Source organism: Urocitellus parryii, chromosome 4 (genome assembly GCF_045843805.1).
Source record: "Urocitellus parryii isolate mUroPar1 chromosome 4, mUroPar1.hap1, whole genome shotgun sequence".
Classification (NCBI taxonomy): domain Eukaryota; kingdom Metazoa; phylum Chordata; class Mammalia; order Rodentia; family Sciuridae; genus Urocitellus; species Urocitellus parryii.
Window position 1 is genome coordinate 14,582,581 of NC_135534.1, and position 27,161 is coordinate 14,609,741.

At 39.1% G+C, this 27,161-nt stretch overlaps 1 protein-coding gene and 2 pseudogenes across 1 annotated transcript; all 3 read left to right on the forward strand.

Moving 5' to 3' along the window:
- Window positions 1–8,264: 8,264 nt before the first annotated feature.
- Window positions 8,265–9,194, forward strand: LOC113195136 (olfactory receptor 5B3-like; annotated as a pseudogene).
- A 9,448-nt stretch (window positions 9,195–18,642) lies between these two features.
- Window positions 18,643–20,171, forward strand: LOC144254488 (EF-hand calcium-binding domain-containing protein 14 pseudogene; annotated as a pseudogene).
- A 2,816-nt stretch (window positions 20,172–22,987) lies between these two features.
- Window positions 22,988–23,911, forward strand: LOC144254469 (olfactory receptor 5B3-like). The gene has a single exon (XM_077797648.1). The coding sequence runs from the start codon at window positions 22,988–22,990 to the stop codon at window positions 23,909–23,911; it is 924 nt and encodes a 307-aa protein (XP_077653774.1).
- The last annotated feature ends 3,250 nt before the right edge of the window (window positions 23,912–27,161 follow it).

Sequence of the window (27,161 nt, forward strand, 5' to 3'; positions counted from 1 at the left end):
CTGTGACAAACATTTACTTCTGAATGTGTGGTGATATTTCTCCTTTTGGATTTATTTCTAATTATTATTTTAATGATCATTGACTTTTAGAATGATTTGGGGTTTATGGAAAAGTTTCAAAGATGGTACAATATGTGATTTACAAATCATATTCTGGCAGGTTTGATAGTGACCCTCCTCCAAACATTCATATGCTAATTACTGAAACCTTTCAATGTTAATCTCTGTGGCCAAGAAGGACTGTGCAGATACGATCAGGTAAAGGATTTCAAGAGTGAGACAAGAGATCATCAGAAATACCCTAGTGCCCCTCAAAGTCAACCTCATGTATCCTCATAAATGGAAATCAGAAAGACTTCATCATAGACAAAGGAGGAGTCAGCCTTGCCACTGCACCGTCTGCCTTGATGTGATGGGATCCTAAGCCATGGGTCCTGGAGGTCAGCAGAGAATGCAGGAGGCATAAAAATGAAGTGTCCTCTAGAGATTATAAGAGACAATGGCTCTGACACCCTGTTCAGTGACACTGATTTCAGACTTCTGACTTTCAGCCCAGCAAAAGAACCAATGTGAGCTGTTGTCAGCCTCCAGGTTTGCAGTAACGTGTTACAGCAGTCGCAGGAAATGAAACGAATATAAACACCCACCTGCGTTTCTTCTTATCATAATCATCTATTATATTTGTGTGTGTTTGTAAAAAATCAAAGTGAACCCATCTGTTCCTGGGCTTTTCTTTGTTGAAAAGAACAAGAATACTTTTTGTAGGGTATTCAGATTTTCTCTTTTTTGAGACAGTTTTTGTACTGTGTGTCTTTCAAGGAATTTGTATTTTATCTATGTTATCCAATATCTTAGTGTAAATTTATTAATATTATTCTGCTATAATCAATTTTATTTCCATAAGGTCAATAGCTATATTCTCACGTTAATTTATAATTTTGCAATTGGAGTTTACTCTTTTTTAATTTTTACTTTTACTTTTTCATTTTTATTTGTTCTAATTAGTCATACATGACAGCCGAATGCATTTTGATTCATTGTGCACAAATGGAGCACAACTTTTCATTTCTCTGTTTGTACACAGCTCTACTCTTTTTTTTTAGAGTTGGAAAATTTGTCTTCTAGGGCCATCTTTCCACAGAGTTAACTTTTGCTTTTACTGATTTTCTCTATTCTTATCCTAAGTTATATTTTGTTTTCATTGCTGCAATCTTTATTTTCTTCCTTCTGCGACTTTCAATTTAAGTTTTCACTTTTTTCTCTCCTGCTACCAGCGCAGGCGATGGAAGCTGGGTTCCCCTGCGTGGAGTGGGCTGGCTGAGAAATACAGTGAAAAAACATCATACGACACAGAAACTAATTGTGAAGAGCTGGGCAGGATGGCTCTTCCACCTTAATGGTCTACCTTCTATGCTGGAAAGAGAGCAAGAGCCAGCATTTGCTTTATTTATGTGGGGGAACTTCAAAGGCTTTCTAAAACAGAATGTCCTTAGCCAATTAAGGTAGGAGGTGAGCTGTCCAGTTTCCAATGGGTCAAGCCCAACTCTGGAGTTAGGAGATCAGTTTTCCTAGCCAAGTGAAGACAGAGGTCATGTGCATTATATAATCCATTAAGTGGGAAGAGCCACAACATAGCTTGCAAGGCCAAACCAAAATCTCCTTGACTCCAAGGCCAAAGACACTCAGATGGTTCAGGGTTGCCCCCCCCCCCGTTTTTAATATTGTGTCCTTAAAGTTTAAAGGTAGGTTAGTCTGTTGAGATCATTTGTATTTTTTAAATATGCACATTAACAGCTCTGGACTTCCCATACTATGTGATCTTGTTGATACCAAAATTTTTATTACACTGTGTTTTTATATTTATTTTTCTCAAACTTTTTTTAATAATTTCTCCTTTCTTCTATTTTTACCATTTATTGTTTAGTGTTCTTTACTTAGACATAAATATTCCACATTTCCTTGTTATTAATCTCTACATCGAATGCATTGTGGTGGTTGAAGAAGTTTTATATGATTTCGATCTTTGTAAATTTATTGAGACTAGTCTTTGGCCTAATATGAATTTTATTTTAGGGAATGTTTCACGTGAAATTGAAAATTCCACTGGCTGTGGGCAGAGCACATGTACATGTGTGTTAAGATGTGCTGGATTGGGTGGTGTCCACATCCTCTTCTTAGCCATCTTCCTGGTAGCCATTCTATTCCTTAGTGATGGTGATGTATTGAGAAGTCCTTTCACTCTAGAACTTTCATTTCTCCCTTTAATTTTGAAGCTTTTGCTCCAAATATTTTGGGGTTTTATTATTAGATTACTCTTTTTAAAGAAATATTTTTTTTCATTAATTGGCCCTTTTATCAATATCTAATTTTTTATTTGTCTCCAACAATTTTCAGCTCACAGACCACTTTGTCTATTAATATTGTCTTTTGGTCACCAGGAGGATAGAACATAGCTCTTTATATTCTTTCACTTTTATGTTATTTGTGTCTGTGAATGTGCATTGGTATTTTGTAAACATTGACCAGCTTGTCCATTATTGTACTTTCTGTCTGTTTTGAGAGTTTAATTTACATATAATTTTCTAATCAATGATAAAAAGGACTGGCTTTGGCCATTTTGCTATTTGCTTTTGCCTCATATTATGGATTTTGTTCCTCAATTCTTGTTTAGGCTTCCTTTTTAAAAAATTGAATATGCATATTGTTGTGTACCTTTTGATTCCCATTTTAAAATTTTTGCATGAGTTTTCTTCACGTTGTATTATTCAGGGTTATCTATTGAAACAGAACTAATAAGATGTGTGTATCTGTATCTATGTGTTCATAGAGAGTGAGAGTGAGAGAGACAGAGAGAGACAGGGAGATTTACTACTAGAAATCGACTCATGCAATCGTGGATGTTGGCAGGTTCAAACTGCGTGTGTATGGCCAGCGTCTCCAAGAGAACTGATGGAGCTATAGTTCCCAGTCTGGAGGCCACAACATGGAACCCAGAGAGAGCAGCTGATGCAATTAGGCTAAAGGTGTTCTGTTGGAGAGTTTCTTCTCACTCAGGGAACCAGTGTCCATATTATATTGAGGTCTTTAGTTGATTGGATGAGGCTCATTCATAGTATTGAGGTCCACCTGCCCCATCTAGTATTCACTGATTTAAATGTTAATACCATCCAGAAATACCTATTGTGTTTTCTGCTTTTCATTTATGTGACAAAATACCTGAGAAAATCAACTTAAGAAAAGATTTATTCTGGCTCATGGTTTCAGAGGTTTCTGTCCGTTGGGTTGCCTTTAATTTGTCTGGTCTTGTGGTGAGGCAGTACCTTGTAGTAGAACAAAGCTGCTGTCCTCCTGATGGCCAGGAAGGAGAGGGGGGCATTGAGGAAAACTAAATGCTTCAAAGACATGCCCCGACTGACAAACCTCTTCCAGCTAGGTAGGCTCCACCTCCTGAGGTTCCTCCCTACCCCCCACCCACAAGCCAGGAACCAAGCCTTCAACACAGAATCCTTTGGAAGACTTTCCAGATCCAAACAATAACAATTACCCAGTTGACTTTCATTGTAAAAGGAAAAAAATCTTTCACTTCTTTGCTTAAATTTATTACTTGGGTATTTTAATTTGTAACTAATGTAAATGGGATTGTTTTCTTGATCACTTAAAGAAAAAAAACAATGAAAGTGACAAAATGTTGATGAGAACAGGACCAAAAAAATCAAGATACATTTTATTTTCAAGGATTGAAAGAATTCATATTGGTAAATAGTCCATCTTACCCAAATCAGTCTACAGAATCAGGGCAAATCCTTTTGAAACACCAATGACACCGGGTGTGGTGACACATGCCTGTAATCCCAGCAGCTCAGGAGGCTGAGGCAGGAGGACTGCAAGTCCAGCTTCAGCAACAGTGAAGCGCTAAGCCACTCAGTGAGGCCCTGTCTCTAAGTAAAATACAAAGTTGGGCTGGAGATGAGGCTCAGTGGTTGAGTTCCCCTGAGTTCAATCCCTGGTACCCAGACAAAATACCAATGACGTTCTTCAAAGAACTAAAACAACAACAAATTCTAACAATTTAATGGAATGAGAAAAAAATACACAAATCATCTTGAGCAAAAACATCAAAGCAGGAGGCATTAAACTACTTGACTGCAAAATGCTGTACAAAGTAGTACTCAAACAACATGGTAATAGCATAAATGCAGATATGCAGACTGGGGAAATGAAATAGAAGAGCCTAGAAGTAAACCACACATTTTCAGCCAACTGATTTTTGAAAAGGTGCTGAGACCACTGACTGGGGAAAGCAGTCGTTCAATAAATGGAACCAGAAAAATTGTTTACTCCATACACAATGATGAAGCTAGACCAGGACTAAACTAATGGTTTCAAAAATCAACTCAATATGTGTGAAATATTTACATGTAAGCCCTGAAACAATGGCATTATTTGAATAAAAACAAACAGCAGATATGCTTCAATACCTTGAAAGGGGCAAATATCTTTTGGGAGAAGAAATGCATAGGAAACATAAGCAAAACAGACAAAGAGAATTGTACAAAAGCAAAAAACCTCTACAAAGCAAAAGTCAACATACTGAAGAGACAAACTACACGATGAATGAAAATATTTCAAAACTATACATCTGAAAGGGTTGATATCTAGAATACAAAAACAACTCCAAATCTTAAGAGAGGGGGAAAAAAGAATAGAAAAGAAAGTAAGAAAGAAGGAAAACAATCCTATCAACAATGGGCAATGGACTTCAATTGACATTTCTAAAGAGAGACATACATATAATGGCCAAGTGGTACATAAAAAAACACTCCACATCACTAATCATCAAGGACATTCATGTTTATATCACAGTACATCTGGCATGGTGCACAAACCTGTAATCTTAGCAGCTCTGGAGGCTGAGGCAGGAGGATTGCAAGTTCAAAGCCAGCCTCAGTCATTCAGCGAGGGCCTAAGCAATTTAGCAAGATGCTATCTCAAAATTAAAAAAAAAAAAGGGTTGGAGATGTGGTTTAGTGATTGAGTGCCCCTGGGTTCAATCCCTGGCACCAAAGAAACAAAAATAAAATCACCTCACAGTAGTAAGAATGGCTTTATCATAAAGAACAGAGATAACTGGTGCTAACAAGTCCTGGAGAAGGGGAATCCTGCACACTGTTTTTGGGAAGGTACATTAGCACAGCCAGAATAGAAAGCTGTATGGAGGTTCCTCATAAAATTAAGAATAGAACTATCACATGATCCTCTAATCTCCCTACTGAGAATAATTCCAAGGAAATGGAATCAGTGTGTCAAAGAGACATCTGCACTCCTGGGTGACTTGCAGAAGCTGAGGAAAGGAAAATACCCGAGTATCCCTCAAACGATGAATAGATAAAGAGAACACGGTGCAATTCCACCAAGGATGCGAGTCAGTCATAAAAGAGAATGGAATCCTATCATTTGTGACAATATCAACTGAACTTAGGATCATTGTGTTAAGTGAAATAAACCAGGCTAAAAAGACAATTATTGAATGATCTCCCCCATATGTGGAATGTAGAAATTTTGATCTCATTGAAGTTGGGAATTGAATAATGGTTACAAGAGTCTAGAAAGAGTAGGAAGGAAGGAGGAATGGGGAATGATTGACTGTTGAGCCCTAATTCACAGTTATACAGGAGCAAGAAATTCTGGTGTGCCATTGTGTAATAGAATGACTATGTAATACTTATGTACTGTTTCCTTCAAAAGGGAAAAAGAAAGGAATATTAGTGTTTTTAGTATAAGGAAATGATGAGTGTTTGAAGAGACAGCCATTTTTAACCTGATTAAACATTGCAAAGTTTATTAACGCATAAAAACATCTCATGGTTTCTCATCCATATAACTTTTATGTTGTCATTTATCAGTTGAAATACATTTATATATTAAAAATGTACTAACCAGCTTGATCCCTACAGGCAGTTTAATTGCTTCTTCCCTGCCAAAGTAGGATCAGGAGCTGTAGTTAGAGTCTCACAGGAGAAATCTCCAGAGATCTCCAAGTTTCCATAATTCTCTCCAGATCTCCATGTGTTTACCTCTGAAATCCCAATGCCTCAACTTCACTGTTTTTAAAAGGAACACACTATATGCTGCATACCACGGCCATCGGACACTGTTTTGTCCTCTGAATGATCATCATGCTCAGGCCTTCTTTGACCTGAAGATTTGCTATGATCCTCAGCCATGGTCAGGGAAAACACTCATAGTTAGTAATCATATTGGTTGGCTTTTAAATGATACCCTCTTCATTAAATGCATTGAAGGCCTGTCTTATTTGTTATGAATAGACACTAGCTATGAATTGTGTGAGACAATCTTTCATTTTTATTTTCCTAATGAGTGGCCCTTCTAAGATACAGAAAAAGTTGAGTAGATTCTTAACAATTCATGTTAATAGTTTTCTCTTCTTTTTATGCATCTCTTAGAGAAGTTGAAAACTTTGGACTACTACCTGAGAAAGAGATACCCATCTTCTAATAGCATTTATGCAATATTCCATTGTTGGTATTATGATTTAAGATGAGCTATTTTGGATTGACTGATCTTACTACTTCAGTAAACTGGTAAGCTTATATATTCCATAAATGTTTAAGTGAGAAGTATAATTCATGCAAAAGCAGTGGGGTAGCTATACCAAATATGAGTTATTTGGAAAAAAGCTTTAAAAATATATGTAAAAGGGTGAACAACTCCACAAATTTCTATTATAAGAAATTTGTGATTCATAAAAAAGCATACTTCTTTCCCCCAAACTGAAAATAATAAAAGATGTTGCTTTGGTGGATTATAGGAAGACATTAACTTATTTACTATAGATTTATATCTCATTAGAGGTTAAAATACGAACAACCAACCAAGAATAGTGAAATGATTCTTCTTTAAACTGCAAAAGGATTCTAACTGAAATACTGAGGTTTGAACTACATTTGAGCTCTTTTACCATTGTCTCAGGCTTATTCTCTGATGTGGCTTTAATTGTGAGTCTTGAGTCTTTCTCATAACACACATAATTTAGAGTATCACACAATGTCTCAAATCCTCAGTGTACTTACTGAAGTAAGAGTTGTGTACTATCTACCTTTGACGTGATCACACTAGCATAATTTATTTGTAAATTTCTTATCATTTGCTGTAGAACATAGCACATGCTGAAAGTGACAATGTTTAACATTTTCAACCAAGTATCTTCATGGAGCAGACTTATGGACTGAAGCTGCAAAAGTCTGAGGAAAAAAAAACTGGAAAGGGGTACTAGTTAGTTTTACATAAACATTTTTTAAAATTTTTAATTCAAATAAATATTTGGAAAATATTTTTTACTACTCAAGGATCTATTCAAATATAATATTGAACTTTCACCAATGTAAAGCTAAAAATAACCCATCAACTGGGAACTTTCAACCCTGGGTCTCTATAATGTGGCTATGGAATAACAGTATGAGAGAAAGAATGTGTTTTCAGATAAATGGACTCTTTTATCTCAACTAAATTATGGATTTCAAGGAAGAAATTTTCCAGTAAAATTGACCCTCATAGTATTGCAGCAGCAGTACTCATATGCTGGGGCAGAGAAAAACTGAAAAACATTGCGAGGGCAGGGAATCTCACTGGTCCTAGCACAGGAACAAAGGCCCTTTGGGAAGAGAGGTTTCAATTCAAACTCCAGACTCAAGCCCTGAATGACAACAAGCATGCTGATCAAGCGCACAAAAAGACATGTTCCCGACCCAATAACAACACCATGGCTAGTACCCCTGAGGCTGTGCTCCACTACCTGCACTTTATCCTCCTTTAGATATTACCATCTTTAATTCTCACAGGTAGATCACATGACTTTTCTTTAATATTAGTTTCACTAAGAAGGTCTCATTACCTTTTTGATCTTGCAGATGGAAACAGGATGCTCAGCGGAGCTGGTCTAGGACCAGTGACTTCTGTGTGATCAATGGTAAGTCTGATGTGAATTTCTTCTAGGAATCTACGCTCTCTCTCTGCTCCATGAGGTGATATGACTTCTCTCACAATTTCCTCTGCAGGCCAAACATGTTCTCACCATCCAGGTTGTCCTGCCACATCTACTATGCCTAGAGACATGCCGTGCTGGTTCAAGAGATAAACCCTTCTTCAACATAGTCTAAATTGTATGCTTTCTGCCATCACAGTCAATGTGTGTAGATGTGCACACATGCAGCTATGGCTGTAGAAGATCTAGAGATTTTCAGACAATGTAAATGGAGAACAAGACAGAAATGACCCACTTCATCCTGCTGGGATTGACCAAGGACCCAAGTCTACAGCTTCCCCTCTTTGTGACCTTCCTGCTCATCTACACCATCACTCTGGCTGGGAACCTGGGGATGATCCTGCTGATTGTCTTGGACTCCCGTCTCCACACTCCCATGTACTTTTTCCTAGGAAACCTGTCTCTGGTGGACTTGTGCTACTCTTCAGCTGTCACTCCCACGGTCATGGCTGGGCTCTTTCCTGGAGATGAGATCATCTCCTACAATGCTTGTGCTGCTCAGATGTTCTTTTTTGGAGCCTTTGGTACTGTGGAAAATTACCTCTTGGCCTCAATGGCCTATGACCGCTATGCAGCAGTGTGCAAGCCCCTGCGCTACACCACCACCATGACCACAAGTGTGTGTGCATACCTGGTCATAGGCTGCTATGTCTGTGGTTTCCTGAATGCCTCCATTTACACTGGGAACACTTTCAGTCTCTCCTTCTGTATGTCTCACGTGGTCCATCATTTTTTCTGTGATGTTCCAGCAGTCATGGTTCTCTCTTGCTCTGATAGACATGTTAGCGAACTGGTTCTTATTTATGTCGCCAGCTTTAATATCTTTTTTACTCTCTTCGTTATCTTTATATCCTACATGTTCATTTTTATCACCATCCTAAAGATGCGCTCAGGTGCAGGACATAGGAAGGCTCTGTCCACCTGTGCCTCCCACTTCACCGCAGTCTCCATCTTCTATGGGACTGCTCTCTTCATGTACTTACAGCCCAGCTCCAGTCACTCCATGGACACGGACAAGATCGCCTCTGTGTTCTACAGCATGGTCATCCCCATGCTGAACCCTGTGGTCTACAGCCTGAGGAACATGGAGGTCAAGAGTGCATTCTCAAAAATTCTTCTGGAAGGAAAATAATCCATACGATTCTGACCTTCACTCTTTGAGATGAGCAGGGCCTGCATTCCCTCTTCTCTGATCTCCTGAATGTACTGTGTCATTTATTAAAACCTGTGCTGTGTGCACATTCCTGAAGTGACACATTTTCCACTGCAAAATCTACTGCCTGGTGAAAGGGAAATGTGTGGAAACACAACGGCAATGTGAGTGGTATCTTGGCATTTGCTTATTGAGGAAATTGATAATTTAATAAGTTTCCTCTGCTTTTTCAAACTGTGTCACTATGAATATATGTAAAATAAGTGGAGAGGAAGCCCATGAACAGAACGCGGCCCATTGCCAGAATTAACATAAAGTGGCTACTGTGGTAGTTACTTTTGTGTAAATTTGACCATACTAGGAATATCCAGAGAGCTGGGGAAGTATTTCTCTGTGTTTGTCTGTGAGAATGTTCCCAAAGAGAGAACTTTGAGTCAGTCGACTTGTCAATAGGGTGGCTATCATCCAATTCATTAAGAGCTCACCTGATTAGAACAAAAAAGGTAAGAGAAGGATAAATTCTTTCTTTCCCTTTTTCCCTCTCCCTCTCTATCTTTGGGCAGAGACATCTGTCTCTCTCACTCTGAACCTCAGAGCTACTGGGTCTCAGGTTCTTGTTCTCCACTAGACACACTAGACACACCTTGCCCTCCTCAACATTCCGGCTTCTCCGCCTTGTAGACAGAAAATCATGGATCTGCTCAGTTTCCATAATCACAAGAGCCCATACCCATAAAAAAATCTTCTCTTACACATTTCTATATACTATTGATTTTTTTTCTCTAGAGGGCCCTGAATTATAAGAGCAGGGTTTAGCAATCCTCATTTAGTATTTAATTTGGTTATGAAAATATAAATTGAAATCTAGTTAATTTTTCTTTTTTTACATTTTGAAAAGCCCTCATTTGAGGAAAAACATGATATACTAGGAAATGAAAGTTGTGCTTTCTTGAACATTTTAAAAATAGATATATAATTCTGGCACCTTTGGGTGAATTAATATTTCTGTTTGAGGCATTTTGTACAATCATCATATTTATGTTCTAATAGTCATAGGCATAAAATAATGAAATTACCAAAACTACTGAGGAAAATCATAGCAATTTAAATGCATTATGTATTATTATTCAGACTACTTAAAATTTACCATGATAAACCACTGATGTAATTTTTTTAAAATTTTTTATTTTATTTATTTTTTGGGGGGGTACCTGGAATTGAACTCAGGGACACTCAACCCCAAGCCACATCCCCAGCCCAGTTTTGTATTTTATTAGAGATAGGATCTCACTGAGTTGCTTAGCACCTCACTTTTGCTAAGGCTGGCTTTGCACTTGCAATCTTCTTGCCTCAGACTCCTGAGCCACTGGGATTATAGGTGTGTGCCACTGAGCTTTGCCTTTCTCTTTTTATTTCCAGAAATGCTTTAAAATTGTCAATACTGACCATTCATTCTTTACTTATTGAGCTATACTCTCTATTGTCACTTCCCCAGTCTTTTATGTCACTCTATGCTCACTAATTTTTTTCTGTTTTTTTTTTTTTACAACTCCAATGATGTAAGGACCTTTGTATGTTCTTTTTCCTGTGAGAAATAGTCTTATTCCATTCAGATATTCTGTGAAATATTAACCTATCATGTGTCCTGTCCATCTATATAAAACACTAATTTTCCATTTACTATAGGAACTGTCCCCTTATCCTATATCATTCTTCACAAACCTAATGAACCCTTGTCACCTTATATTCACTTACCCAATCCTCATTTATCTTCCCAGTCTAGAAGGTAAACACTCATGATCAGTGACTTTGTGTTTCTGTTCAAACATGATAATCAGTAACTGAACAGAGGTCAATGTCCTAGTAGAATCAACAGAATTTTTTAAAATGGATGAACACATGAATAAAGCTTGGATTTCAACTGCACCAATAGGTTGGCCTTTGACTCATGGATGGTGAGAGCAAGTCTTGCAGAAGATAAGTCTTCTAGATTCTTCTGCCTAATGTGATGTCACTGTCCTGGCTACAAATCACGCTGATCTCTCCTCACTGGAGGATGCAATGAAATCTGATAAAGTTCACACTTACTCTTGATATCCTTCACAAAAAAACTTGTTTGCAAAGTTAACAATAAAGTACTTAAATACCCTGTTCAAAAGTGAACTCATCCAATCACTCATGATAATGGGATAATGGAGTGGAAGAACATACACAGGAATATTTTCAGATACACGCACACATTCAAAACCAAATGAATAGGAAACTCATGATAATTATAATCTTAATTTCTTTAAGTGGTCATTACCTATAAATTCATATTAGTAAGTACCTATCACCACTACACATTCTGCTGTTGCATTTTTCCTTAACCAAGCAACTTGGATGGCCTTGTAGGTTGATCTGATTTCTTATTTCTTATTCCTCAACATCTTGGGAAAATTAATACATATTCATTATTGCAGTTGTTTTAGTCTTCCATTGACCCTAATTTCCAAGAATGAAAATGGTAAGAGAAGCCCTAAAGAATCTCCTGTACTTCAGACATACTCATAATTATCTCTATTATAAGTATTTGTCTAGTGTCTGGTAGTCAGGATCAATCACTAGTGAGAACTGCGAACTTTTAGGGGCCTATTCAAAGGTATGATAAACCCAAGGAGGACAAACAGCAAACTTATCTTCTAATTCAATACAATCATTTGATGTGTCTCTCGGTAGACCATTCCTTCAGCATTGATGCCACTCCCATCTTTACCCCTTGATTCCTGGAACCGTGAATCCTGTCAATTAGATAAATAGGACCATATGTTGGGAGCTGATTCAGAACATGTAAAGCCTCTTGCATAATTTTTCTTAGCCCAAATTGTGGCTCCAGCTGGAAGTCTAATGGAGACTTCAAAAGGACACTCAGCCATTGTTTTGTGACAGTGTTCCAAGATGGTGCAGAACATGATGGAACAGTGAATTCCATGAGCCTAGAGCCGTTACTCCACTTCATTTCTGTGAAGTGAGTTACCTAATGATAATCATCACTGTGTGGAAGGCCACCGTGGTTTATATAGGTTTCTGTAATCCATGCACAGTAGGCATGATAGAAGCATTATGTGCAGGGAAGGCAACCTTTTCTCATAGTGTCTTTTCTAGTAAGAACAAAATGTCACAGTTCCACGATGGACTTGTTTCCATGTAATTAACTTGCCACTCATTCACAGGGTGGTCAACCTGAGAGATGGTACCACATCAGGGACTCCGTTTCCACAACTGGCAGATCCAGCACTGAGCAGGGGCTATAGTCAGTCAATCCATGAGGAAGCATATATGCTGTGGCCTTTTTATAAGCTCCGTCTCTGCCAGCATGATCACTTTGTCCATGAGCCTATTGGCCAATAGCAGCAGCCACTGAGAAAAGACTGACTTGGACTCGCAGAATGGATTTGCACTTGAAGTTCCTTCACCACTGTCCCTCAGTGACATCTCATAAAAGGCTTTGGTGCTGCAGCTTTCCACCTGTGGGTTGTGCCTACATGTCATAGAGAACCCTCTGTAAACCAGTCCAAATCTTCCATTCCCTTGTCCATTTATAGAGTATTTACTGTGAGGCAAAAGGTGCATCTATGAGTGTTGCAGTAATTCACTTGCAGGTCAGCATGGGAAAAGAAAGAAAAAGAAGAAGCAGAGCAAGCAAAGCAGCAGCAGAAAAAAAGCCCTTTATTGTGTACAAGCAATCTTTTTATAGTATTATGAACAAAGAAGGCAGCCTTCCAACATCAATAAATCAGGTCTTTCAGCTAATTAAACATAGCATACAGAAGTTTTACTTTCTAATCAGAAGTGACCCGCTTCTCATGGCTATTCTATTCTCGGCTCGGAGTATGTTGAGCTCTGCTCTTTGTTAATAACAGATAATAAAATTTTTCTCAGCGCCCTCCTAGCCCACTTGGCAGAACATCCCGTCTGCAGGCAAGTCCTCCCAAGGACAGCAGACACCTCGTTTTCAAGCATGTCCGCTGTTACCTTATCTAAACCTCGAAGGAGCCTCTCGTTTGCAAGTAGGCCCTCCCAAGGACAGCAGACACCTCGTTTTCAAGCATGTCCGCTGTTACTTATCTATACCTTGACAGAATATCCCATTTGCAGGCAGACTCCATCAAGAACAGTAATAGTAACGCAGTTACATCTGATTCTCTACATATGAGGAGACAGGGCATTGAAGAAGGGGTAGTGCTCATGGCTCTTGGTGTATTCTATATCTTAAAAAATCTATTATCAGATCAAATTCTGTTTGCCAAAAGGAAGTACTCAGCCTTAAAGAAGAATGAAATTATGCATTTGAAAATAAATGAATAGAGCTGGAGAATATCATGGTAAGTGAAAGAAGCCAAATCCCTAAATCCAAAGGCTGAATATTTTCTCTGATATGCAAATGCTGATCCATAATGGGGGAGGACTAAGGAAGAATAAAGGAACTTTGGATTGGGCAGAGGGAAGTGAGGGAAGGGGATGGGATGTGGGGTGAGAAGGATGGTGGGATTATTACTCAATATACATGTATGATTACACTACTGGAGTGACTCTGCACCATGAATTGCCAGAGGAATGAGAAGTTGTGCTCTGTCTGTGTAAAATGTGTCAAAATGCATTCTACTGTCATGTATAACTAACTAGAACAAATTAAAAAAAATTTAAAAAATGAAAAAAAAGGAAAGTACCTTGGCATGGTGGTGTACAATCCCAGTGGCTCAGGAGGCTGAGGCAGGAGTATTGCGAGTTCAAAGCCAACCTCAGCAACTTAGCAAGACTCTGTCTCAAAAAAAGGGGGGACTGAGGATGTGGCATAGTGGTTAAGCTCACTCGAGTTTAAAAAGGAAAGTATATCCTAAAGGATCCCAGGGCTTTACTTCAAAATCCTAGGAACCTGTACTACAATTCAGAATCTGTACTTTCTGCTAAAAATTCCATGACCACTGACTTCTGGATTTTGTAGCTCAAGTGGCAAAACAGCTCTCTGGGAATACAGGATCCGTAGGAGAGCCTTCTTTTGATCTGGGCCCCACTCCCAACTGGCAGCTTTTCACATCACTTGGTATACACGATAGAATCCCACACTCAAAGAATAAGTACATTTCTTCTAAAGCCCAAAGAGGGCCATCAGGTGATGTACCCCGTTTTGGTATGGAGAAAAGACAGAGGCCATACTTATCCTTGAGTTGCAGGAGATATCTCAGTATATCCCCCAGCACTGGAGACCTAGAATGTTCTTTGGAATAGAAGGCCTCTGAACTTCTTGCATTGAATTCCACACTCTGGCATTGAAATGTTTTTCCTAGTAATCCTAGTTTATTTGCTATTTCTTGCTTACTAGGTCCAATTGAAATAATGTCATTGATGAAATGGACCAATGTGGTATTATGGAATGGAAATTTCATCAAGATCCCTGAGGTCTAAGTTACCACGTGTGCCTGAAGACTTGATGTGGCTCTGATGTAGAACACAGCAGGTGTATAGCTGTCCAGAGCAAGTAAATCCTGGTTGTTTCTGGAGGTCTTCATTGACAAGGAGGAAAGCAATTCACTCTGAAAGCACACCTGGAATGTAGCTGCAATTGGAATCCACACCTGATGAACACAAATAGCTATGATTCTCCAAGAGCCACATGTCTTCCACACATCCCCAAGAGCTAAGTTGGTGGGTCTCCATGGGATTCACACCCAGCTCCTAACAGGATCTTGATGGTGACAGGCATCTCTGCAACTCCTCAAGTAAGGTGGTGTTGCTTTTGGTTTACTTTTACTTTTGAAGCACATCAAATAAGTACTATTTAGAAAATCATAAAAATACATTAAATATGAGATTGGAGGTTTAATATTTGATTATATTTTTAAAGTTACTTCACACATATGAATTATACAATGAAATGAAACTACTCTATCCAGGTAGAATAACAGTGTAATATCTGTCAGTGATAACATACATTCCATATGCTTTCATAATGTACAATTATTTCTATTTTGACCCACAGAGAGATCAATTTTATGAAAATCCTAAGAACAGAAATGTGCCGCCATGTCTTGTTACCACCTTACTTTAAAAGGCTTCATCATCAGGCTGGGGATGTGGCTCAAGCGGTAGCGCGCTCACCTGGCATGCTTGTGGCCCGGGTTCGATCCTCAGCACCGCATACCAACAAAGATGTTGTGTCCGCCGAGAACTAAAAAATAAATGTTAAAAAAAAATTCTCTCTCCTCTCTCACTCTCTCTTTAAAAAAAAAAGGCTTCATCATCTCAAAATCTGGAATATCAGGCTTCAAAATGCTCAGGTGATCATGCTGTTATTTTTGAAACAGTGTAATGTAACAGCAATATTCACATCTATTTAGAGATATTCTCCTATAGGAACCATTTCTAATTATTATCTTAAACACTATTTAATTTTAGAATAATTTTGCAGGTGCAGAACCTTTTCAAAGTGCAGAATGCTGCCATATGACACTATTGCAAACTTAGCCATGGCTCACAAAAAGATCCAAGTCCTAATTATGACACCTTTCGATATTACTCTATGTGGCTCCAAAGAACTCTGCAGATGAGATTAAATTAAGAATTTTTTTAAAAAAAAGAAAACCAAGAAGCCAGGCACATGGTACACACCTGTAATCCCAGTGGTTTGGGAGGCTGAGGCAGGAGGATTGCGAGTTCAAAGCCAGCCTCAGCAACAGCAAGACTCTAAGCTGCTCAGTGAGACCTTTTCTCTAAATAAAACACAAAATAGGGCCTGGGATGTGGCTCAGTGGTCGAGTACTCCCTGAGTTTAATCCCCAGTAATCAAAACAAACAAACAAAAAAAAAATTAAAAAAATGAGAAATCATTAGGTTTCATACATAGCCAAAATGCTATCCTTTATATTCTTACAAAATACAATCAGAAAGATATAGGAAGCAGGAAAAAAGGAGTTGGCAACGTGAACTCAAATAACATGCAATACTGTGCCAGTAACCACACCAGGAGGTATAGGCAAGAAATGAAGTGTCTCCTGGAGCCTGTGAAGGGACATGGCTCCAAAGACCCTTGGTTCCAGTCTACTGACACTGCTGTAGACTTCTAGTTTCCAGACCTGAGAAAGAATAAACACCTGTCATTGTAAGCCTCAAAGATTGTAGCAGCCAAAGGACACTAACAGAAATCCTGGTTTCTTCTCTGCCCTATTCTTTCATTTCTCCCAGGTGTGTGTTTGAGAGAATTCACCAGAGAAGTCATATATTCCTGGGCTTTTCTTTGTTGGAAAGTTATTTATTACTAATTTAATTTTTTCATGTGTTATAGGTATATTCAGACTTTTTTCCCATTCTCTGAAGTTGGTTTTTACTGTGTGCATTTATAGGAGTTTTTTTTTTTTTTTGGTTTGTTTTTCAATTTATGTTGTCCAGGATATTGTAGTTCAATTATTTGTTTACACTATTGTATTATAATCTTTCTCATAAGGACATTCAAACAACAGCAGAACCATTTGAATAAAAACAGTTTATTATTGTCAGAGGCAGAGGGTTGGAGCAATTATCAAAGGGATGGTCAGATGGAATGCTTTAGGTGATTGCAGAAGGACCATATATTTAATGGGACCATGAATTTGACAAAATTCTTAGAACTCTACAGTAAAACCCAAGGGTATGACTGTATGTAAATTATGCATTAATTAAATAAAAGTAGAAATACTACAAAAGCTCAGGCATATATTAAAACTAACCAGCTTGCTCCCCACAGACAGATTAATTGCTTCCTCCCTAGGAAAGTCACATCAGGAGCTGCAGGTAGACTCTTGGGGACAATCTGCAGAGGTCTCAGGTCTAAATAATTCTCTCCAAATCTCCATGTATTCACCTCTGAAATCCCAACATGACTCAATAGTACCTGTTTTGGTCAGAAGAAACTTGCTTCATTGGGCATCATTTGCTCATCTGAATGACAATCATTGTTAGTGCAAACAGACCTCCTTCTCACTTGAGGACTTGCTGTGAAACTTTAATTGTGGACAGAGAAATATTCAAAGATAAAAATCATTTTGTTTTTGTTTTACAGATACAATTCTGTGAATTATTGGGGAGATGTTACCTTATCATGTTTATTAATGCAAATAGGAAGACACAAATGAATCTTTCCTGTAGACGGAAAGAATTATTTGTGGATTCAGAACTTGGTCTTCGGGTTTATGTTCTTTCCTCCCTTTTTCCTGCATTAGAGAACTTGGAACCTTTGACCGCCGCCTGAGACAGAGCTTCATTAAGAGTAAGTATGACATATTCCAGGGCTGGCTGTAATTTCAGTCTCCCTGTTCTGGATTGATTGCTTTTCTCCTTTCCAGCCAAATGGTAAGTTCCTACATCCCATGAACATTTTAATGAGAAAGATAATCCATGCAAAAATCTAGGGGGCCGCTAGATGATTTAATTTAAAAGATTAAAAAAAAAATCTGAACTGAACTGCCAAAGGGGAAGTGAGCTGAGGCTGGAGCGATGGCCCCGGGTTTGGTGCCGGCTGCCGCCTCCGTCGCCACCAGCGCGTCGGGAGCAGCCGCGGCCGGAGCGGGAATCGGGGCCGAAGTCGCAGCTGGAGTGGGAGCGGCGTGTGTGAGTAGCTGAAGTCGTCCGTGTCGCAACACCTCAAACTCAGCCGGAGCGCTTCAGGTGGGGGGAGCGACGGTCGCCCCCTGAGTACCGCCCCCCGCCCCCCGGCCCAGACAGCAGGGCTGGGGTCTCCCAGGCACCGGACTAGCTGCTGTCGCGCCAGGCCCTCCGACCCGGACTCCCTTCAAACTCAGGATGGAGGCCAGAGAACCGTGATCATCCCCAAGCCCCTCCGCCTTCCCGGCCGGAGCTCTTTCCAGTCGCCCGGGCAGACCCCCTCCTGCCGCCACCTCTCCAACCAGCGAGTGCCCACTGTCTCGCTCCGCATCGCCTCCTCTCCACCCTTTTCAAGAACAAGTCCTGTCCCAGACGTTCCAAGTATCTACTCTGGGTGTCCTGCCCCAGCTCTTGGAGCACTCTTAGAAATACTGCCTATTTCCCAGGGCTGAGGATCTCTCATTCTTGACGTAGCTTTTCTCCCCTTTGGGAGATAAAGGTCGCCCCCTTTCCACTTTCTTACCCGACAGACACTTCATGACCCGGGCTTTAGCCATTGGGATCATCAGCGCCTCGGCCATCTCTAGGTAACTTCCCCCACCCGTTGTTTGAGTTCCAGTGTCCTCTGGGCTCCATTCTCCAGCCCCCAGCGGATCTGGTCAGTCCCGCCCCTGGGTGGGAGTGACCAGGGGGCTCTGGCCCAGGATTTCCCACCCTGGAAGGTAGTAGCTCCAAAGCAGCAAGAGAATTGGGCGTCGGGTACGAACCTGGCAGCTCAGCAGTGGGTGCACCACCCACCCCACACAAGAAGATGAAAAAGCGCAGAGAGCTTAATGCATTGATCAGTTTGTCTGGGGACAGCGGGAGAAAGAAGCCCAAGAAAGGCTCAAGCAGCCACCTTCTGCTGCTTCGCACTGAGCCTCCTGACTCAGACTCTGATTGCAGCTCAGAGGAGGAAGAGGAATTCGGTGTCGTTGGAAATCGCTCTCGCTTTGTCAAGGGAGACTACTTAGGATGCTGCAAGATCTGTTATCCTCTCTGTGCTTTTGTCATCCTCGCGGCCTGTGCTGTGGCCTGTGTTGGCTTGGTGTGGATGCAAGTTGCTCTGAAGGAGGATCTGGATATTCTCAAGGAAAGATTTAGAACAATGGAATCTAATCAGAAAAGCTCATTCCGGGAAATACCCAAACTTAATGAAGAACTACTCAGTGAACAGAAACAACTTGAGAAGATTGAGTCTGGAGAGCTGGGCTTGAATGATGTCTGGCTCAACATCACAGAAATGAATAAGCAGATTTCTCTGTTGACTTCTGCAGTAAACCACCTTAAAGCCAATGTTAAGTCAGCTGCAGACTTAATTAGCCTGCCCAGCACTGTAGAAGGACTTCAGAAAAGTGTAGCTTCCATTGGCAATACTTTAAACAGTGTCCGTCTAGCTATGGAGGCAATACAGAAAACTGTGGATGAACACAAGAAAACCGTGGAATTGCTGCAAAGTGATATGAATCGGCACTTCTCAAATTGGACCAATGGAAGCAACAAAATCATTCCAGCACCCTCAGTTACATCAGAACTTGATAATAAAACCCACAGTGAGAATTTGAAACAGGATATCCTGTACCTTCATAACTCTTTAGAGGCGGTAAACAGTACCCTAGTAGCCTACCAGAGACAGAATGATCTTAAACTCGAGGGGGTGAATGAGACACTCAGTAATCTCATTCAGAGAACCAACCTGATAGAAAGCAATGTGGTTTTTGCTCTGAGTGAAGTAGAAAACACAACAAAGCTGACCTCCAGCATGATGAGTGATAGAGCTGCCATTCTGAAAAGAGAGTCTTTGGATCAAGGGGCCAACAGAATTGATATCATAAAAACCCAAAACATAAAGAAGGAAGATAGTCCAAATTCTCAGGTATCCAAGCTGCGAGAGAAACTGCAGCTGATCAGTGCTCTCACAAACAAACCTGAGAGCAACAGGCCTCCAGAGATTGCAGGCGAAGAACAAGTACAGAGTTTCACATCAAAGCCATCAACATTGCCAAAATTCTCACAATTTCTTGGAGACCAAATTGAGAAAGCTGCCCAACTAAGGCCTGTCTCCCTACCAGGAATTTCTAGCATTGAAGATCTTCAGGATTTATTCCACAAGACTGGCCAGGATGTGGATGGGAAGCTGACCTATCAGGAAATCTGGAACTCTCTAGGTTCTACCTTGCCAGATCCAGAGAGCTTGAGAGCATTTGATTCCAATGGAGATGGAAGATACTCATTCCTGGAGCTAAGAGTAGCTTTAGGTGTCTAGCCTCAACAGGCGTTATTTTAGGAATGGATGTATACCCTGGACTACCTAAAATCTACTTACATAACAGAAACAACCCTTTTATTCATCAGCCCTCTAGTCCTCCAAACTATTGTAGCAAACATATTGCCACCTTCTAACTTGTTTGAAAAAGAAAACCATTTTACTTATAATCTGATGTTCAAAAATCTATAATTTCCTGAAACCAGTAATATCTTACATTTTAAAATTGCCAGGAAAAGAAATAATAAAGCCCTCTTTTTTTCTCCTTCCTTTTTTTTTGAGGGGAGGAGACCCTATCTTTTAAAACTGGAAAATGTATATACAGAGAGAATAAGCCACCTTTTATATTTCATATAAATTTGCCTTAAATAGCTGCACTTTATAGAGACTCAGAAAATGTCTTGTCTTCAAAAGATAGGCATTTTCTGTTTGTAAATATTTAAATTGAAAGAAAAATTGTGCATATTGTTTGGGAAGTAGAAAGAATGATTTTAAGCAGGATGTGAACAAATTACTTATTTAAAAAAATCACTTATTTGGGTAACAACTGAAACTATATTCACATATACCTAACTCATCCCTCCTCCAAGGCCAAGGTGCTGCCATGGGGTTTAGCCTGCAGATAGGGGCATTGATTCAGGGACTGGATGCTGTGGGACCAGTGCTGGCTCCATACTTAAAAAAGTTGGCTTCTGAGAGTTGATTCCTATTCCCTCAATGAATCCCAACATGTGAACCAGAGAAGTCTTCTTGAGGATTTTTTCTCATTTTCTCATTTTTAATCCTCTTTGAGGGTTTAGGAACACGAAAAGTTATCCAGTGGGGAGCTACATTTTCCCTCAAGTGAGTTAGATTATCTTTCCCTATCCACCTACACAAGTCTATCTTAAGGCTATAGCTGGCTCCTACCTTCAGTAACGTCTCCATTCTGAATGGCAAAACCCAAGTCCCTAGTCACTGTCTCAGACTAGCCACCCAGGGTATTAGAGGAAAAGGGTACATCTACTTTTAAAACAAGAAACTACCCCTTTGAGATTTTACCTGGGAGCCAACCAAGAACCTGATGGATTTCTTGATGAGATGACTAAGGCCAAAAATAGTTGTGAAATGAAATGTGTGAAATCATATTGTTTCCTTACAGATATCAGCTCAGAAGTAGATACAGGCTTTCTGTCCAGAGGATGCCAAACTATAGCTGGCACTACAACAGAAGCCTTCATATGATGGTAGCAAGTGCAATACTTCTCCTTTATGGACCTGGCACAGCAGGTCCCGGAAATGGAAGGAATGGTCTAAGTCACTTGTATGTTGAGTTACACTTGCTGTGTTGTTCCCAAAGGCAATCTTTGGGTAGCACAAAAGGAAAACTTACAAAACTTAACTTTTCTGTAGTCAAGTGAGGGTGAAACTAGAGAAGCTCTCATGGCACCAACTTCTTTAGTAGAGTTCATTTTTCATTTAACTTGTCTAAGACCTGTAAGCCAGTACAGTCCAGTACCCTGAAACATGTAAAGACTGTTTTTTTTCTTTACATTACATTCAGCTTGGTGTTAGCTAACCTTAAATTTTTTTTTGTAGAAGTATTAACATTCAGTTAAAGCAGGAAAAAAAATTTGAACTGAGTCTATGGCATAAATGCAAAAATTTCTCTAAGAGGGAATTTAGAGAATTCACAGATTGATATGTACAAATATTTGGATTAAGTTCTTAAATATTCTGCATCACAAATGAACTAAACAGACATTTTTCAAAAGAAGAAATACACAATGGCCAACAAATACATAAAAAAATGGTCAACATCATTAGCAATTAGAGAAATGTAAATCAAAACGGTGCTGAGATTTCATCTCACACTGGAAACAGCCTAGGTGTTTATCAATTAGTCATCAAGAATATAAGTAAGAACAAATGTTGGAGAGGATGTGGAGAAAAGAAACACTTTTACACTGTTGGTGGGACTGTGAATTAGGACAATTGCAATTGAAATCAGTACGCAGGCTCCTCAAAAGACTAGGCTTGAAAAACACCAGAAGATCCAACGATACCACTTGTTGGTATTTACACTGAAAAATTAAAGTAATCTGACTATAAGGGCACATGCATCCCATGTCTTTAGCAGTACAATAAGCAAACTATGGAAACAGCCTAGGTGTTTATCACTGGATGAATAAAGAAATAAAATGCAGTAGATATACACAATGGGGTTTTATTCAGTCATAAAAAAATGAAATTATGGCTTTTGCCAGAAAATGCATGGAACTAGAGTCCATCATATTATGGTAAGTGAAATAAGTCAAACTCAGAGGGTTAAGGGTCATATGTATGTTTTCTCTCATGTGCGGAAGATAGAGAGGAAAAGGGAATGTCAAGCTGGGGGTGAATCTCCTAAAAATCAAAGGTAGATCAATAGAGAAAGGAGACAAAAGAAAGTAAGGGAGGGAAGCGAGGAATGCAGAGGAGTGATACTGACCAAACTATGTTGTTATATTGTGTGCACACATGAACATGTAAAAACAAATCTCATCAAGTTGTACAGCTATAGTGTGCCAACTAAAAATTAAAAAAAATACTCTGCATCTCTGTTAACAAGTGTAGAAGCACTTAAAATTGGGAATAAGATTAATAAGGAGTCTTCGATTTTATAGAATTTAACCCTGTATGCAACTAATGTAACGCATTTAGCTTTCAAGCCCAGAATTTTTCATGAGAATTTTAAATAAGATATTGGGGCAAAGAAATAATGTATATTTCATACATACTATTTATTTCAATTCAACCTTTACTGTTTTGTTCCTTTTTTTTTTTTTTTTGTCATGGCTGTAGAACATCTAGAGATTCTCAGACAACGTTGATGGAGAACAGGACAGAAGTGACCCACTTCATCCTGCTGGGACTGACCAGGGACCCAGGTCTGCAGCTTCCCCTCTTTGTGACCTTCCTCCTCATCTACATCATCACTCTGGCTGGGAACCTGGGGATGATCCTGCTGATCCTCCTGGACTCCCGTCTCCACACTCCCATGTACTTTTTCCTGGGTAACCTGTCTCTGGTGGACTTGTGCTACTCTTCAGCTGTCACTCCCACAGTCATGGCTGGGCTTCTTCCTGGAGATGAAGTCATCTCCTATGGTGCTTGTGTTGCACAGATGTTCTTTTTTACAGGTTTTGCTACTGTGGAAAATTTCCTGTTGGCCTCAATGGCCTATGATCGCTATGCAGCAGTGTGCAAGCCCCTGCACTACACCACCATCATGACGACACGTATGTATATTGGGCTGATCATAGGCTGCTATGTCTGTGGCTTTTTGAGTGCCATAGTCTGCACGGGGAACACGTTCATTCTCTCTTTCTGCAAAACCAATGTGGTCCATCATTTTTTCTGCGATATTCCAGCAGTTATGGCTCTCTCTTGCTCTGATAGACAGGTCAATGAGTTGATTTTTATTTATGTAGCCAGTTTCAATATTTTTGTTGCTCTCCTTGTTATCTTAATATCCTATGTGTTGATTTTTATCACCATCCTGAAGATGCGCTCAGGTGCGGGACACCGGAAGGCTATATCCACCTGTGCCTCCCACTTCACTGCCATTTCTATTTTCTATGGTACCATTATCTTCATGTATTTGCAGCCCAGATCCAACCATTCACTGGATACTGCCAAAATCACATCTGTATTCTACACTCTGGTCATTCCAATGTTGAACCCTATGGTCTACAGCCTACGGAACAAAGAGGTAAAGAAGGCTTTCACAAAGATTGTCTTGGAGGGCAAATAGCCTTCAGGAGTGTGATATTGCTTTTTAAATGATCACATTCCCATCAAGCCTTCTCCATATATTGAGTTACATTTTGGTAGACATAATGAAGCTTCTGAAGTGATACCCTCAGCTTCAGGAGACTGTAATTTTTTTATATATAAAGAAACATGATATTCAGAATCGGATACCTGAATGAAAATATCTCTGATAGCTTGTGTTCAGCTTTTCTGAAGTCTTATTATGTATTGATAATTGCAATATATGCAAGTTTTTACCCCATGTTCATATTAATATATGTAGAAGTACATCTAGGTACCCACGATTAGAAGATGTGTACACACGCACATGAGTGTGGTAAATTTGTCAAAATTAAGTGTAATATGGTTATTGGTGGTGGCTCATTTATTTGTTAATTTTTTTCAATTAAGGGCTATCTGGATAGCCAGTAAAACATTTCCCTGTGTGTTTCTGTGAATATGTTTCAAAAGAGAGTCCTATTTCAGGCAGTATACTTAGTAGGGAGGAGCATAGTTCTCTCATCAATGTGCGTACACATCATCCAATCCATTGAAGGCTCACCTGAACAGAACAAATAGCTGAAGGGCAAACTTTCTCTCTCTTTCTCTTTCTGTTTTCTTCGTTTGGGACTCACATTCTCTTGCTCTTGATATCAGAGCCCCTTGCTCTCAGACCTCTGGTCTCCATAGTTACACTAGTTGTGCCCATCCCTCTCTCTGGTTCTCACCATGCAGATCGCAGGGCACGGCCTGTCATGGTGTCCACAAGCACACGGTCCCACAGCCAGAGTATACTTCCACTCATACGTACACTCACATCCTTTTGATTGTCTCCCTGGAGAACTCTGACTACAAGACCAGTGTTTAATGATCCTAAATCAATGCTTAATCTTGTAGTAGAATAAAAATTCATATCTAATATTTTAAAACATCTTTCATTACTAGTCCAAGCATGCTAATTTATGAAAAAAGGATGATATATTATTGAATGAAAGTGTGTCCTTTACATTACACATTTTAACAAGAGATACATAAAATCGGCATCTCATATGATTTTATATTTCTGTTTGAGTCATTCAATACAACTAAGATGTTTATGTTTAAATTTTCTAAGAGTTAAGATGTCCAGAGGGCCAGAAAAATCAGGAAAGTTAAAAGTATTTTCATGTAGCTATTTGTGGTGTTGAATTGGATGTATTTGTTGACTGTATTAAAGGATACAAATAGCCAGGAAACCATTCTAGTGTGAGTGGCAGAGAGGATATTTCTGGAAGAGTACATTTTGAAGCAGTCACCATGGTAAAAAAGATCTGCCCCATCAATGTGGATGGTCATCATCCAATCCAGTGAGGGCTCAATGGAGCAGAACACAAAGGGGAAGAAGAGAAAATTGTCTCGTCTCTCTTAACCGAACATCCATGTTCTCTCTTGTACACTACAGCTAGTGTCTTTCAAGCCTTCTTCTCCAAGATTTATGCAGTCACTCTCTGCCCCTCTGTCTCAGGCCTTTCCACTCACTGAGTTTTAACACTAACTTTCCTGGTTCTCAGCTTTCTGGTAGCAGAATTGGTCCTTCTTCACCTTCATATTCACGATTCCACATCTGTTTCTATAATAAATCTCTTATATGTGCTTGCATGTCCAATTAATTGTTTCAGTGGAGATCCCTGACTAGTGCACTAGTACTTAGTGATCATAATTTAATATTTTGAGAAAAAATGCTAAATTGGCAAATAAAATATGTGGTTTTATTCTTTGCAAATTTTAACAAATAGATGCATAAATCTGGTGTCTTATGAATTAATATGTTGAGTCATTTGATACAAAAATTTCATTTTTTAATATTCAAAGGAGATGTAACTAGAGTACCAGAGATATTAAGAAAAGTAAAAGCAGTTTTAATGTATTCATATATTATTGCCATTTTTTCAGATCGTTGAAAATTTATATTGAGAACAAATAATGTTGAACATTTTTTTTTCAAATGCTTTGAAATTAATTCTGACCCTTTGTTTTTTTGCATTGGTTCAGTTTTGTTTTCTCTTGCTGTTCCCCCTGAGTTCTACCCCACCTCTTTGATTTTCTTGCTATTACTTCACAACTTCACCAATTCTCTTTCCCCAGGGCCTTGGCAATAGCTGTTTCCTGTGTGGATGTTTTGTTTCCATGCAAGCCTTTGCAGATACATTACTTGTCATAGCTTCTTCCCCTGACCACCTTTGTAAAATAGTCACTCCTACTCACCACAAAAACTCTCCTATGCAGTTCTTCATAGATTTTTGTCAACCATTTAAAACAATATAGTTACCTACTTGTTTCTTATTTATCTTGCTTAACTAGAATATGAATTCCCCAAGAGAAAGGACTTTATTTATTTTGTTCACAACATACTTACCAGTATCTGAGTAGGTGTCTGTTTCATAGAAGAGAATTATAAATATTTGTTAATAAAAAAATTCAAGTAATATTGGAGTACTATTATACCAATATCTTGACCTTTGAAACAAAATAAAAATTGTTAATTATCTAGAACTCTTACATATACTGTTAGTTTTGTGAACTATGCTGTATAAAATTTTATAAATGAAAGATATTAACATTTTACCCACAGAACTCCAACATGTGGTAGAGATTGTGCTATATGCTGCACACATGCCATGTGATAATCTTCTCAAAAATTTCATGAGGATGACAGGATATCATTATCTCTTACTCAAAAGAGAAGCTGAAGTTTGAAGAGCCCCCTATTCCTTATATGAATTTGAGACTAAGCAGACTACATGCACAGGAGATGTATTTAATCATGAAATGTGTTTGCATTAAAAATGTAATTAAATTCACCTACTAAAACATAGTTTGAGCCAGCTGCTGTGGTGTACACCTGTGTAATCCCACTAGCTAGGGAGGCTGAGGCAGGAGGATTGCAAGTTCAAAGCCATTCTCAGCAATGGTGAGGTGCTGGGCAAATCAGTGAGACCTCATCTCTAAATAAAATACAAAATAGGGCTGGGGATGTGGCTCAGTGGTTGAGTGCCCCTGAGTTTAATCCCTGGAACCAAAAAATGAAGACAGTTTGAATAAGCAAATAATAATAATAATAATAATAATAATAAAAAGTTCCAAGTGTGTATTTCTTACAAGAAATTTAATTCACCTCTAAGGATGTGGATACAAGGAAAGTGAAGCAATAGAATAAAATATTCCATGCCAAAAAGAAAGAAAAGAAAGAAAGCAGGAGAAGCTATGCTTAA

What these genes read in the sequence shown, in the direction of transcription:
- LOC144254469 (XM_077797648.1), top strand. Translation starts at nt 22,988, where the DNA reads ATGGAGAACAGGACAGAAGTGACCCACTTCATCCTGCTGGGACTGACC.